The 14,531-nt window shown below is 37.1% G+C and overlaps 1 protein-coding gene across 1 annotated transcript; it reads right to left on the bottom strand.

Annotated features, from left to right (window-relative positions):
- Positions 1-3,899: 3,899 nt before the first annotated feature.
- sumo1 (small ubiquitin like modifier 1) lies at positions 3,900-12,023 on the bottom strand. Its single transcript, XM_088329751.1, has 5 exons — positions 11,867-12,023; positions 11,474-11,551; positions 7,018-7,095; positions 4,414-4,485; positions 3,900-4,337 (listed from the first exon to the last, which is right to left on the bottom strand). The coding sequence occupies exons 1-5, from the start codon at positions 11,876-11,878 to the stop codon at positions 4,269-4,271; spliced, it is 309 nt and encodes a 102-aa protein (XP_088185877.1). The 5' UTR covers positions 11,879-12,023; the 3' UTR covers positions 3,900-4,268.
- Between the last annotated feature and the right edge of the window lie 2,508 nt (positions 12,024-14,531).

The raw sequence follows: 14,531 nt of genomic DNA, 5'->3' as shown, positions 1-14,531 counted from the left end.
CATAAAATACAACAGATATACAACATTCTTATATAGAAATACTACAAAACACAGCAGGGATAATAAAAACACTTTAAAAAAAGAATACTGCAGTTATAGTACAAAAACACTATCATAAAACTACTCTAATACAAATACAATATGAAAATAGTACAGATATACAACAAAAAATCTAAAATACTACAAATGTACCACAGAAATCATAAAAAATACTATGCAAATACTACATAAAATGACTTCAGAAACACTGAAAAAATACTACAAAAATAAAACTACAGTAACACTACAAAAAAAACCTACAGAACTTCAATAAAAATCCTACTTCAGAAATACAAAAAAACCCCTACAGTAATACTTCAAAATTAAATAATAAATGAAGTATTTAAAACAGGTACCTCATATACTATTTTGCTCTAATTGTTTCAATTCCAATTGGATGAAACTAATCTACTTAAAAAGAAGTATATCATGTCACATGCGGCCCCCGACTCCAAATAGTTGCCCACCCCTGGAGTAGAACATAGAATGAGGTCTAGTAGGTATAGAAGTGATCAATTAATAGGGGGCCCCAAATCTAATTTTGCTTAGGGCCCCATGAACGCTGGGCCCTGTCCTGGACCCTGTACATCGCTATATCTTACAGTATATATCGAAGCCCATTAAACAATTGATGCTCACTGTTGAAACACTTTATGATGAAAACCCAAAGAACAATCTGTAAACACCCATACTCAAACGCCAGCTAGGCACAGCAATCTATACCTGGGAACATGAGATGAACTTTCGGTTCGATGATGATGGTAGAGGCCGGTTCTGATGTCCTAGGCAGGGGAGCTGCAGTCCAGGAGGGCCCGGTCTGGACCAGAACCACTGGGTGAAGGGCGTTGACGCAGCCTCTCCCTGCTGGTCTCGTGGACCGCCAAGTCCCACCGGCTGGGCCGCTGGTTCGATCGGGACTTTGGCGGTGTTTGTGCTCCTTGCTCAGAAGACCAGTTCAGAACCTTGTTGACTGGTTGCTGGACAGGACTTGGTCCTCTGCTCCTGGTTCCTCACTTGCCCAGCTCGCAACCTTCAATAGCACTTTGGCTTCTTGTTAAATAAGATGTCTTGCCTCTTCTCTGGCCTAAAAAAAGGAATTTTGTGTGCTGGGAGCTGACCACTCTCACACGGCTCGATTTGGCCTCCTGGGGGTGTTGTCAATGCAACCTGGATTGTCATTTTGTTACAAGAGATAACACAGTAGCTTACCTTCACGCAGTGTCACGTGAGACAGTTCATCCACTGTGAATAATTGAATTAGAACTACTATAGGATTCATTGCACATGTTTGACATTGTTTCATCATTTTGTTTAACGTTCAATGTCCTATAAAAACATTTTTAGCAGTAACTGAAATAACGTCAAACGTTTGCCTTATTCCGAAATCTTCGTCCGGTTTGGAAATTTCTGGATTTCGGTTTGTTTTTCAATTTGCATAATCGGCAGCCAATCAGAAGCCAGCATCAAATAAGCGTTATAAGGTCGTGCATTGGCAAATCATTTTCGAAAGTAGACGCACAGAGAACTCGAGAAAAATTGAGAAGTGGGGGCGGCAGTGGCTCAGGAGGTAGAGCGCTCGTCTTGGGATCAAGAGATCGCAGTTCGAAAACCGGCTCCTCCGTGTTACATGTTGAAGTGTCCTTGGGTAAGACACTGAACCCCCAATGCCCCCAATAAGCAGGTTAGCGCCTTACATGGCTGCACGGCCGCTATTGGGAAATGTGAAGCACACTGTAAAGCTCTTTGGGAAGTCTCGACTTGAAAAGTGCTATTTAAATGCAGATCATTTCATTTCAAGCCAAAACCCCAGCCCCAGAAGAAAGATTCAAAAGAAGCTAACAAAACTGATGACGCTACAAAACGTAAACGTATATTAAAAGCATCGTGGAAAGAGGAGTTCACGTGGCTTGTAGCATACGACGCAACGCAAACATTGAAGATGAGTTTAATACAGGTACCGTATTTTCCGCACTAAAAGGCGCACCTAAAAGTCTTAATTTTTTTCAAAAGCTGACCATGCGCCTTATAATACAGTGCGCCTTATATATGGATCAATATTAAGTCGCAAGGTCTCGCAACAAAGGCAAGCAGCCGCCCACTAGATTTTTCCTCGTAGGCGATGTGGTCCGCGGTGTATGCTGGGATACATATGACGGCGTTTTTAAATCGATCGCTATTGGCTGAAGTTATTCGGAGCCTCGGATTGGCTAGAGGGCCAAAACAAACCCTGCAATTGGCCGAAAAAGATGTGTCAATCATCCGTTAAATCGATCACTATTGGCTGAAGTTATTCGGAGCCTCGGATTGGCTAGAGGGCCGAAACAAACCCTGCAATCGGCAGAGTTTAGCAATGGCGTAGCAAGCTTGCTAAAGTACGCCATAAAGAAACATGTTTCATTAGTCTGTATTTGTAAATATTCGACTCTCCTGGATTTACTACACTCACGGTTGTAAGAAGACCATGATTGTGTATCATTATTGAACGTGAGAACTTAGGTGAGTTATGCGGCTTTATATTTTCCCGGTATCTTGTTTTAGAACGATTTTGATGTCGCTCTGATGAGTTGAGTGAATTCAACTCAATTCCAAGTGTTTATCGTCATATGCACAGTAAAGTTGCGAGCGAAAAAGAAAATAGAAACTAAGGAATGGTTGGCATTTCTTGAATCCCAAGACTTTAACCTTCCGAATGATGGAACAATGCATTTGAGTGACATCGTACTGACACTGTTTCCGTACATGTCTGAGACACATATTTGTTTCTTTGCAAGCTTTGGGAATGTTAAGGGGGTAAGAAGTTGGACTGAACCATCTGACTGTTTTCTCGCCGTTCCCATTGTAGCGCCTTGTAATCCGGTGCGCCTTATCTATGGAAGATATAGGACCAAAAACTATTTTTTGGGGGTGCGCCCTATAACGCGGAAAATACGGTACATACTAATGGAAAACAGCGATGTCATATACATGCAATGAATGTTATAAGTATATTCATTATAAACTTGATTTTAAAGTGTTGTTCTGTTACATATTCTGATGATCAATCCTTAATACTTTGCAACAATGGATTTTTTTTTGTGTTGAGTCGTCTTATTGTGTTTCAACTTGTGAAAAATGGGGCAAGGCATCTTTATGGCCGGGCAGGCAACTTTTTCTCATGAGTTTTAGACACAGATTTACATATGTCAATAATTAAATAATGATAGCACACAATGTTTCCACGTGATGTACAGCCGGTCCTGTGTGATTGTATCTTGGATGTTTTTGAATTCTCACGATCCCGGTCATTTTTACGGATGGTTTTCTGAACACAATAGAATACCAATTACAAAATCTTATTTTCTGTCTATATTTATGATTTCTGTTCCTCCAGAACACGAGAGAGCTTGTCCTGATCAGGGTGCAAATCCTTTCTAATCATGCCAAAAATTATGCAACCTTGATTAAAACAAATACCAAACTTTTCTCACATAAATATTTTATTTGAAAAAAAAAAAAGAATGACATGAGATTGTCAAACCATCTGTATCAATGGAACTAGCAAGTATCCGGACTGCAAGTATCGTTAGACCGAACGTCAGTTTCTCATTGTGGAAAATGGAGTTGATGTGACATTGCCCTATTAAACCCTGAGTATGTTCAGACAAATTCCCAGGAATTGTAATTTCCTAAACAATGAGCGAAGGTAGCATAAAAAAACCCAGATCCGTCCGAAAGACAAAAGATTTATTTACAACACGGTAGCTTTCAATGTGATCGATCACAAAAGACGAGTACAACCACGAACACCATTATCCCCCCAAAAAATAAATGATTTCAAACAGCAAACAGTTGAAAATGCCGTGTTTGACCCCCCCCCCCCCCCCCCCAACGATCATTTCTACGGAAACACAGTGAAGACTGTAAAATTCTGTACAAGGGAAATGCGAATATCGGAAATAAAGTACATTAAAAAAAAATCGTAAATACAAGCTGCAATTTTTTACATCCCGTTTCTATTTGGGTATGAAAACGGTAGACAATTTCAGACCGATTTATGTTCGTGAGGTTGCAGGACGTGACATAATAAAAGCTAGCAGGAATGCTAACCCCACGTGCTCTCCAAAAGCCTTCTTCTCACCTTTCTGTCCTGCTGCTGCGTGGAAGCCCGGATAGTTTTGATCCAGATGGTTTGAAAGTCAGACAAAAAGCATTCGTAAAAAAAAGAAAAATGCTAAAAAGATCGAATACATTTAATTATTCCAATGTCCTCCCGTCTGTTCTTGATATACCTCGATGACATCCTCGTCTTCCATTCCCAACTGTTACCAAAGGGACGGGGGTTTTACCGAGCCGCTTCGTTTTTCAAACACTTGAAAAAAAAAAAAAACAACCTACCTCTTTTGGGGTTTGACTATCTGCGATTCGCTGTCCTTCGAAAAGGAACCTTAGCGTGCTGGCTGGGACGCCCTGCAACACATAAACCCACTTTAAGGTCCGGCTGATATCGATGAAAGAAAAGAAAATTTGATTGGGAGAAAGAAAAGGTCATTTTGACTCATTCGTGGAGACGGTATTTAGAAAGGAAAAATAAAAATACTAATGGCATCATGTTATAAACATGTTTTTTGAGGAACAACTGGAATATGACAAGATTTGACAATATCTGTGTATTGTTTGTTATTGCAACATCTATTTTGGCCTGGTAATCCTGAAAGCGGGATGACCTCATGTGCGCAGCCCCCTTCTCAAGTTTTCTTCATTTTCCTCATGTTGAGGTTTTTGAGTTTTCCCTTGCCCTCATTTAGGTTTTAGATCAGGGGATGGTGTCATAATAGTCTGTGCAGCCCTTTCAGACTACTTGTGATTAAGGGCCAAACAAATAAACAGGACTTGATTTGAGGTTTTATAGTTTTTCCTTGCCCTCATGTAGGTTTTAGATCAGGGGATGATGTCATAATAGTCTGTAGTTTGTAATAGTCTGTGCAGGCCTTTGAGACTCTTTGTGATTAAGGGTGCTTCAAATATACATGACTAGACTTGAGGTTCTTGAGTTTTTCCTCGCCCTCATGTAGGTTTTAAATCAGGGGATGCTGAAATAGTAGTCGGTAGTTTGCAATAATCTGTGGTCTGTGCAGCCCTTTGAGACTCCTTGTGATTAGGGGTTGTCACAAACAGGACTTGACTTGAAGTTTTTGAGATTTCCCTTTCCCTCATGTAGGTTTTAGATCAGGCGATGGTGTCATAATAGTCTATGGTTTGCAATGATCTGTGCAGCCTTTTAAGACTCCTTGTGATTAAGGGCCAAACAAATGAACAGGACTTGATTTGACCTGAGGTTTTTGAGTTTTTCCCTGCCCTCATGTAGGTTTTAGATCAGGGGATGGTGTTGTAATAGTCGGTAGTTTGCAATAAGCTGTGGCCTGTGCAGCCCTTTGAGACTCCTTGTGATTAAGGGTGTCACAAAAAAACAGAACTTGACTTGAAGTTTTTGAGTTTTCCCTTGCCCTCATGTAGGTTTTAGATCAGGGTATGGTGTCATAATAGTCTGTAGTTTGCAATAATTTATGGTCTGTGTAGCCCTTTGAGACTCCCTGTGATTAAGAGTGTGACAAATAAACATGACTTGAATTGAGGTTTTCCTTGCCCAAACGTAGGTTTTAGATCAGGGGATGGTGTCATAATAGTCTGTAGTTTGCAATAATCTGTGGTCTATGCCTCCCTTTGAGTTTCCTTGTGATTAAAGGCGTCACAAATAAACATGACTTGACTTGAAGAACAACAACTTGACCGTGGAGTAATTTTTTTATCCCACTTATGCACCCTAGGGTTAATACTTTGTGACAGAGCCATCAGACTGTGGAGAATCAAAGACGTGTCTATCCGTCACCGGTCACCCCAAGACAGCTATCCATCTATCTAACTATTCGCCCATGTCATATCCCTTGAGAGGGGTGACCGACAGCAAGACAAATACACAAAAACAAACAAACACCCAAACAAGTTAAGCACCTCGGCACCCAAGTTGGTCATCCTTAGAAAATGCATAAAATGCTTATGTTTAGTTTTTCAGATGGTGATCAAATTTGACCTGGGACCTGGTATGGCTTCATAGTATTGTCCCAGCTGTTTTCCAGCTGACATGCACACAACACTCATCTTTCTATGTGTTCTAACTTAGATTACTAAATGTTAGTAGCGTTTTCATTGATTATTTTAGATGGGGACAAAACGTTGAGTGTGTTCCCCTTTAAAGGAGACCAAAACTGTCCAGATTCTCCAAACAGCTCAACAACAGCTGTCAATTTGAATTTGACAGGGTTGTTAAGGGGTTAGACTTATTGTAAGTAAAAAGGACCCTCCTTCTAGGGAGCTTTGTTAAAGTTGCAGTCTATAAATCTTTGGAAAAAAAAACGCAGTGTCATATGATTACAAAATTGCACTACGTCACATCGCATTGTCAATTAGATTTCGGTTAGTCATACAGCCCCACTCTGAACTTTTCGGAATTTCTCACATTTCTGCATCCAATGTGACCTGAGCTTGGTCAGATTTCCACAAATGACAAAAATTATCTGCTTAAACTTGTGGCTAGGGTTGCAACAACGAATCGATAGTAATCGATTCTAATCGATTTTAAGTGTAATGTAATGGATCCAGATTTAGTGTCGCGCAATTTATACAGCGCTAAACGTTGTGCATTGACTTTTCTCAGCTTTGCTCCGAGACCGTATTTTTATGCACAATGATCAGTAATTCTCAACCGGTCAGACTTCAGGACCCCGCCATCCGACCCTAATTACAAGCTGCAATACAAATCGAGAAAAAAATTCCACTCAAAGTTATCGAATGAAAAGATGAGTTTTTCCATCTGTGTGACTTTGAAAAAGATCAATGAGAGAAAGTCCAAAAAGCTTCACGTACTTTTTCAAACCCTTTTATACTCACAAGCTCCGGTCTTATTTTTATATCAGTTCTTGCCCAAAGTACGCGAGTACCGACCTGTCTCTGGCTATACGAGTCCTTCAGCTTCTTCAGATGTGTCGTCATCTTCACTTTGAAATGGATCTCGCTGCTGTCCTGTGGAAGCAGGAAACAATAAGGCTATCAGGAAAGTGACAAAACCATGTCCATTGTACCAGGAAGGCTTCAAAAATAACCATACCAAGGTTTTTGCTTACACGGTGATACATGGGTACTTCATAGACTCTATAGACCATTTCATTTGTTAGTAAACATTGTGATGTGGACAGGGCTTAGCCTGAAGACAGAAGCTAGAACGAGGTGATATGTCAACAAGCGAAGCCCCCAAAATTGAGCTTTTTATCATCAAAATGGATGGCTTTCACTTTTCAGTTAAATAATCTAGGTCGAGCGTGGCGTCACAACCGAAGGTGGATGTGAAACAAAACATGCGCCAATCAGAAGACCAAGGAAAAGAAAGCGTCATGTTGCGTGTTTGGGGGCCGGAATCAGAGAAAAACGTTAGTGATTGTAAATTACAGGTTCCCATCGAAAAGAAGAGAGTTAAATGCATTAAAGCCAAAGGATTGGACCAGAGGCACTCATCAAAAATGCTCAGGTTTGCAGTGCACACTTTATATCAGGCGAGAGAAATTCTACGTTTATGATCGTTGCTTTCAAGTCCATATTACTTATAACGGCAATATACAATGTTATTTTCTGAGCTTCAGCTAACTGTTAGCGTGTGGCCTAAATGCCAATGTTAGCTTTGTGAACACTGCTCGAACAAGCATGCATCGCAAAAAAATGTTGGGCACACAATCAAAGTCATTTATTATATGCCTTTAAGTATTGATCTTTTTTTTACTCAAGGCTAACACATCAACCTTCCTTTTAGTCATCGTCCTTCCGATCTCCTCTTTCTTTCACTCAGTTGCTTTACTTCCACATCCTCTCACATTCAGTGAACCTATAACTAGGGTTTGCGAGACCTTTCGGTCTCCCGCCCCCCTTTCTTTGCCTTGCTGTCTCTTAGGGAGTAGATATAGAAAAGAGAGGATCCCCAGTCCCCTCGCTCCATTTTAGTTGCCTCTTACGACACGCAGGAGGAGAGGGCCCCTCACCACAGGGTCACATTTATTGTTTTTTTTAGGAGAAGCATCTCTTGGTGGCCGATATAATAATATGGACTCGATAGCAACAATCATAAATGTTTAATTTCTCTTACCTTATAAGAAGTGTGTACTGCAAACCCGAGCATTTTTGATGAGTGCCACGGTCCAATCTTTCCTCTTTAATGCATTTAACTACAACTCTCTTCTTTTTTTTTGATCAGCAGTATCCACTGGAATCCTATAAAACTTTTATATACGATCACACAAACACAAAACATGACGACAACTAGCATCATTGACAGCTTTCTTTTCCTCACTCTTCCTACCAGCGCAAGTCTTGTTATGCCTCCAGCTATGACTGAGACGTCACACTATCGGGTCTATATTCGAAACAAAAAAATAAAAAAATGCTGTGCCATTCAAACAAGAAATTGGACCCTTCTTGTCCATCTTGCCCGGTCAGGTATCATTATTTGGAGAGAGATCGTCATTCCGATAATATACAGTATGCTTAGGAGTGCGATGTTCTTGCAGATAAAAATGGTCCAGAGAAAATTTGTGTAAATGGAGAAGGAAAATCGAAATTGAAGGAGGAAATGATTGGCAAATATGAGAATGGTGTTCAAAGGTGCAGTAAATGCTTTAAATTTGTTTATATGTTTATTTTTTAGGTTTCATCTTTATCATCTACATATTTAAATAATTAGCATTGTTTAGGTACACATTTAATTATATTTATATTTGTTTAAGTGCATGTTGTTTTCATATTTTGGTTATTTTGGAATGCATCGGAATGTACAAAAACCCCCATTACTTAGCATGTGGAAAAAGGTTTCAGTATTCAAACTATCCGGTGGTTGAACCCCGATCCAAACAGATTATGGTCCAGTACTGAGATAATCATCGTAGCATTGTTAAGGGCCTGTGCAGGCCTTTGAGACTTTCTGTGATAAAAGACAAAGAAATGGGATTTGACTTGTTTTCCCTCTCAATACTACCTCTTTGACCTGCTGCCCTCTGACAGACGTTACAGAATGAGATTAGTCTTTATTGTTAATAATAACAACAAAGTGAACACCGTTTACAACAAAATTAGGCATTGCACTTGGCGAAATAAAGACTTAAAAGACAAAAATTAACATAAACAAGACTATTAGGATCATAATTGTGAGGTAGTGCTTGCAGACTGGCCTAATTTGTAAGTGTGTCGCAACAATAGCACCATTAAAAATGCAATTACATTAGCAATACTGCATTTCCCAAATAAGAGTTGGGGAACAAAATAAAAATATATACGGGCATGATATTTTTTCAGTTTCAAGCTCTTGTTTATGGTGGTGATTGAATTGTATTAATTGTGATTGATAACATACAGTACATTGTTTGCAACAAGATGAGACACGGCACTCCTGAATAAACTCATAATAAAGATTTACAAGAGAAAAATAGGATGAAGGAATGTCACGCCAAAAACTTTTACAAGGTAGTGCTGGGTGATTGACCTAAATTTTTATAATAATGCAATGGAAAACCGCCCAACGTAACAATGGTACAATCTGAATGAATAAAACATTATGAAATAAAAACAGGACAAAAACAATGACTTTACAACAAAAATGTTAACATGTTCGAAAAGGGGTAATAAGAAGCAGACGCTTATTTCCCCTATCCCTTCATCTTCCCTATTAAATACATTTTACAGATAGCTCCTCTTGTGTCTACTATAACATAGTCTCACAGATATACATATTACATAGGTCAGATATCAATAATTATAATAATAACAATCATCGCATAATTTATACACTAATCATCGTAGTACCCATCTAATAATGTTATAATGCTACTAGTCACTAAATATCATAGTGACACCAATGATAAAAACAATAGCAATAATAACAGTTAATATACAATAATAGTAACAATAACAACAAGGTTAACTATAGTTGTAAACGCAGTATTTCCAATCTCTAGTATCACTCATACCCCATTTTCTTCAGCTCTGTATTCTGCCAGTAATTTTTTTTATTTCTATTTGAACACGCGAATTGTTTAATCTCGTTTTGTAAATGTATAAATCGGGTCCCTTAAAACAAAAACTAAAGGGTTCAGATATGGTTTCTTTAACAGGGCCTCTAAACAAGCAAAAGACTGTAGGTAACTTATCTTACTATAGAAAACTAAGTATTCACATTTTATTCCTCTACTTCTATTTCGGAAATATGTTTTTTTTTTGGTTTGAACAATTTTATTGACACTAGTAAGAGCAAATAAACAATGTGAGGTTTGAACAATTATTCTCGACAATCTTAACAGCAATTAAACACACAATTTCGTTATATCTGACAATATGACGTTTAAACAATTTTTTCCCGACATTTTTAACAGCAATTAAACACACAATTTCTTTATATCATATCCCAACAAGATGAGTTATTAATCGACACTTTTAACAGCAATTAAATACATTCACAATTTCATTATATCATATTCTAACAATATGAGGTTTGAACAATTTTTATCGACACTTTTAACAGCACCAATGTGTAAAGGGCAATACTACACATTTTTTTTTTGGTTTGAACAAATTTATTGACACTAATAACAGAAAACAATCTTGACAATCTCAACAGCAATCAAGGCCATTCACAATATTATATTTCAATATGACGTTTAACAGCAAACACAATGTGAGGTTTGAACAACCCATCTCGAAAATCTTAATAGCAATCAAGCGTATTCACAATTTTGTTATATAACATCTTTGTTAGTGTCAATAGATCCGTCCAGGCCAAAGTCGATTTTTTTTGTTCTGAACAAATCCACCGACACCAACAGCAGCAAAACAAACACGACAATCTCAACAACCATCAAGCATATTCACAATTTTGTTATATCTGACAATATGACGTTTTAACACCTTTTCCTGACATTTTCAACATCAATTAAACAATTTCAGAGTTATTATCTTTTAATAGTAGTTAACCAAAGTGTAAAGGGCAAAACTATTGTGCAAGGGCATAGCTCTGCCATCCCACCCTCCCAAGCAGCATCCTCCAGTCCTCTTTGTGGGTCCTCTCCCTTCTTACTTCTACTTTCCACAACCCAGGCCGTTGCTGCTACACATCTGGAAATATGTTGCTGCTATTGCAATTGTACTTTTTTTCAATGCAGTATTGTTCTGATGCACTTACCATTCAGGCCAGTCCCTATTAAATGTTTGCCTATTTATAATACCTTTATTTCTCTGTGACGTTTTTCTCTGGCATTTCTACTAAAGTGCAAGGTCTGATCGCGTTGCACCAATGTTCACTGCGTTGTAATGAATGACAATAAAGAATAGTCTATTTTATGGAATTCAAATTTAAAAGATCACTTACCTGACCGATGACTTTTAACTTGATATACTCTCCTCCATCTTTCTTATCAGCACCGTCTTGGCTCGATGGTTTTGTCTCCTACAAAAATACAAATAAAGTTTTGAAGTTGCTCGTAAAAAAAAAGCAACACAAAGAACCGACATCGTGAGCGGTGGATGATAAAATAGCAGCAGAAGCTTGTTTTTGAAAACATGTTTAAATTGTAAAGTGACAAATGACTGTTTAGAAGTTCGATCTAGATTATAAATGGGATTGTTGTTAAGAGGAGTTGAAGGCCTCTCGCTAGTTACGTGAGCTAGCAGTTAGCATAGCATAGTACACAAGTAAGCTAACACGGTGTTTCATTTCGTTAGGTACAAAACCAACAGCTATTTATAATTATTTTCATCTCACCGTATCTGACATTTTCGCCTTTTTGTTCAAAAGCAATAATAAAAATTGGCACTAAAAATCAAAAGTCTCCTTTGATCTCACATAAGCACGGTTAGCTTAGTGGAGGGATATCGTAAATGAGTCAGGCGAAACGGAAACTACGTCATGTCATCTTACTTTCAAAATAAGATTTGATTTGAAAGGGGGAAATTCAATAAACGATGTGTTTTCATAACAAACTTCTCTCGTAGCTTAAGTCATGGTTTTATTAGTCGTAAAGTTTTTAGTCACTAGTTTATTCATAAGGGGACAGTGCAATAAAAACACACACATGAAACATGGTGGGGGAAAAAAAACATATTAGCCTGAATGCTAATTTTCGTCTAACATATGCATTAAACAAATCAGACAGATCAAATATTCCAACTTTCAGGAATATTAAACTGATAAATAAATAGGCAAAATAATTATATACTAGGTTGACGAGGAATAAACAAGGACAATAAGGTATTTCCGGAACATCGCTGCACTTTCAGTATAAGACGTTTTGCGTGGCAGGCAACACGGGAAGCATCAAACGGAAACGGAGGGTTTTCAAAATAAAACTGTCAATGTCGTTCAAGATCGGATTTCAATTGTTAAGAAGTTTTATTCACTCTCCTGGTGAAAAAATAAACCCAGTAAACAAAATCAAACAATCGATACAAGCTGGGAGAACAGCTGTAGTCAAGAAAACATTAAAGAGAGTGATCAACCCAGCCCACAAAATCATGGGCTGCTCTTTGCCCAGTCAGGAGGACATTGTTGACAAAATTGTAACAAACTTGTTTTTCCTGTTATCTGGTTGCCAAGACAAAGTATATAAGGTTGTTTCCCATAAAAATAAATATACTTTGTCACTATATATGTATTTGTTGTTTTTTAGCATATTTATCAAGATGTTGGTGGTCAGAAGTGGGTAGAGTGGTCAAAAATTCTACTCAAGTAAAATCACCGTTACTTCAGAATAAAATGACTCAAGTCGAGGTAAAAAGTAGTCATCCAAATAATTACTTGAGTAAAAGTAAAAAAGTAATTGGTGAAAAAACTGCTTAAGTACAGAGTAACTCTAGCAATTTCTTATCTATTTGTTTTTTTCTTTAGGAAAATAAACATTCAGTCAACAAATTATTACGTTTATTTTAAAAAGAGATTAAAATAATCAAGATAAATCCCAGTACTTGATTAAGGAATCAAATAATAATCAAAATAATAATTTCCATACGGGGATGAATAAAGTATCTATCTATCTATCTATCTATCTATCTATCTATCTATCTATCTATCTATCTATCTATCTATCTATCTATCTATCTATATCTATCTATCGATATCTATCTATCGATATCTATCTATCTATCTATCTATCTATCTATCTATCTATCTATCTATCTATCTATCTATCTATCTATATATGGTATCTATCTATCTATCCATCCATCTATCTATCTATCTATCTATCTATCTATCTATCTATCTATCTATCTATCTATCTATCTATCTATCTATCTATCTATCTATCTATCTATCTATCTATCTATCTATCTATCTATCTATCTATCTATCTATCTATCTATCTATCTATCTATCTATCTATCTATGGTATCTATCTATCTATCTATCTATCTATCTATGGTATCTATCTATCTATCTATCTATCTATCTATCTATCTATCTATCTATCTATCTATCTATCTATCTATCTATCTATCTATCTATCGATATCTATCTATCGATATCTATCTATCAATATCTATGTATCGATATCTATCTATCTATCTATCTATCTATCTATCTATCTATCTATCTATCTATCTATCTATCTATCTATCTATCTCTCTCTCTCTCTCTCTCTCTCTCTCTCTCTCTCTCTCTCTCTCTATATATATATATCTATCTATCTATCTATCTACATGTGTGTGTCTGAGATAAAAAGACTGGGGAAACAAAGGGGAAACAAAAAAAGACTGGTTTTTGGAGGCCCCCCTCAATCTGTATACTACCCTGACTAATGTAACATTATGCATAAAATGAATATTTTAGAAAAAAAATAATTATTCTACTGAACTATCATAGTATTTATGTTTTCACTCTACCACAAGAGGTCGCTGTGTTGTGTAACTCAATTAAACCTTCAACTTTATTATATTAAGCAACTCTATTATCAACTTCAAGCAACTCAGAATCTCTAAAAAATACACACAACAAAATGTTAATTAAAATATTGACGATTCAATGCAACAACAAATAAACTGTGTGATACAAGAATCCGCTTTACATTTGTTGTGTAAACCACATTGAAATAAAAACATAGAAACCATGGATTAAAATATATACAGATGTAAAATAATATCAAATACTATTTTTTTAAAACCTTTCTTATACTCAATCACCAACACACAATTTGAGCTGGTTTGTACGAGGACAACATATCACTAATTTAGACTGGAGTGAAGTGTAAACCGCATAGACAACCACAAAGATAGACTGACATACGTACTTAAGTAACGGCTTCAATGAAGCCTAATGTAGCGGAATAAAAGTACACCTTCTTCCTCACAAATCTTCTCAAGAAAGTAGATAGTAGTAGTAGTCGAAGGTTATAACACGTCAGGTGTTTCATTGTAATTCATTCAGTTTCCTGATA

Source organism: Urocampus carinirostris, chromosome 3 (genome assembly GCF_059441175.1).
Source record: "Urocampus carinirostris isolate Australia breed hairy pipefish chromosome 3, RoL_Ucar_1.0, whole genome shotgun sequence".
Taxonomy (NCBI): domain Eukaryota; kingdom Metazoa; phylum Chordata; class Actinopteri; order Syngnathiformes; family Syngnathidae; genus Urocampus; species Urocampus carinirostris.
This window is presented reverse-complemented; position numbering and strand designations above follow the sequence as displayed.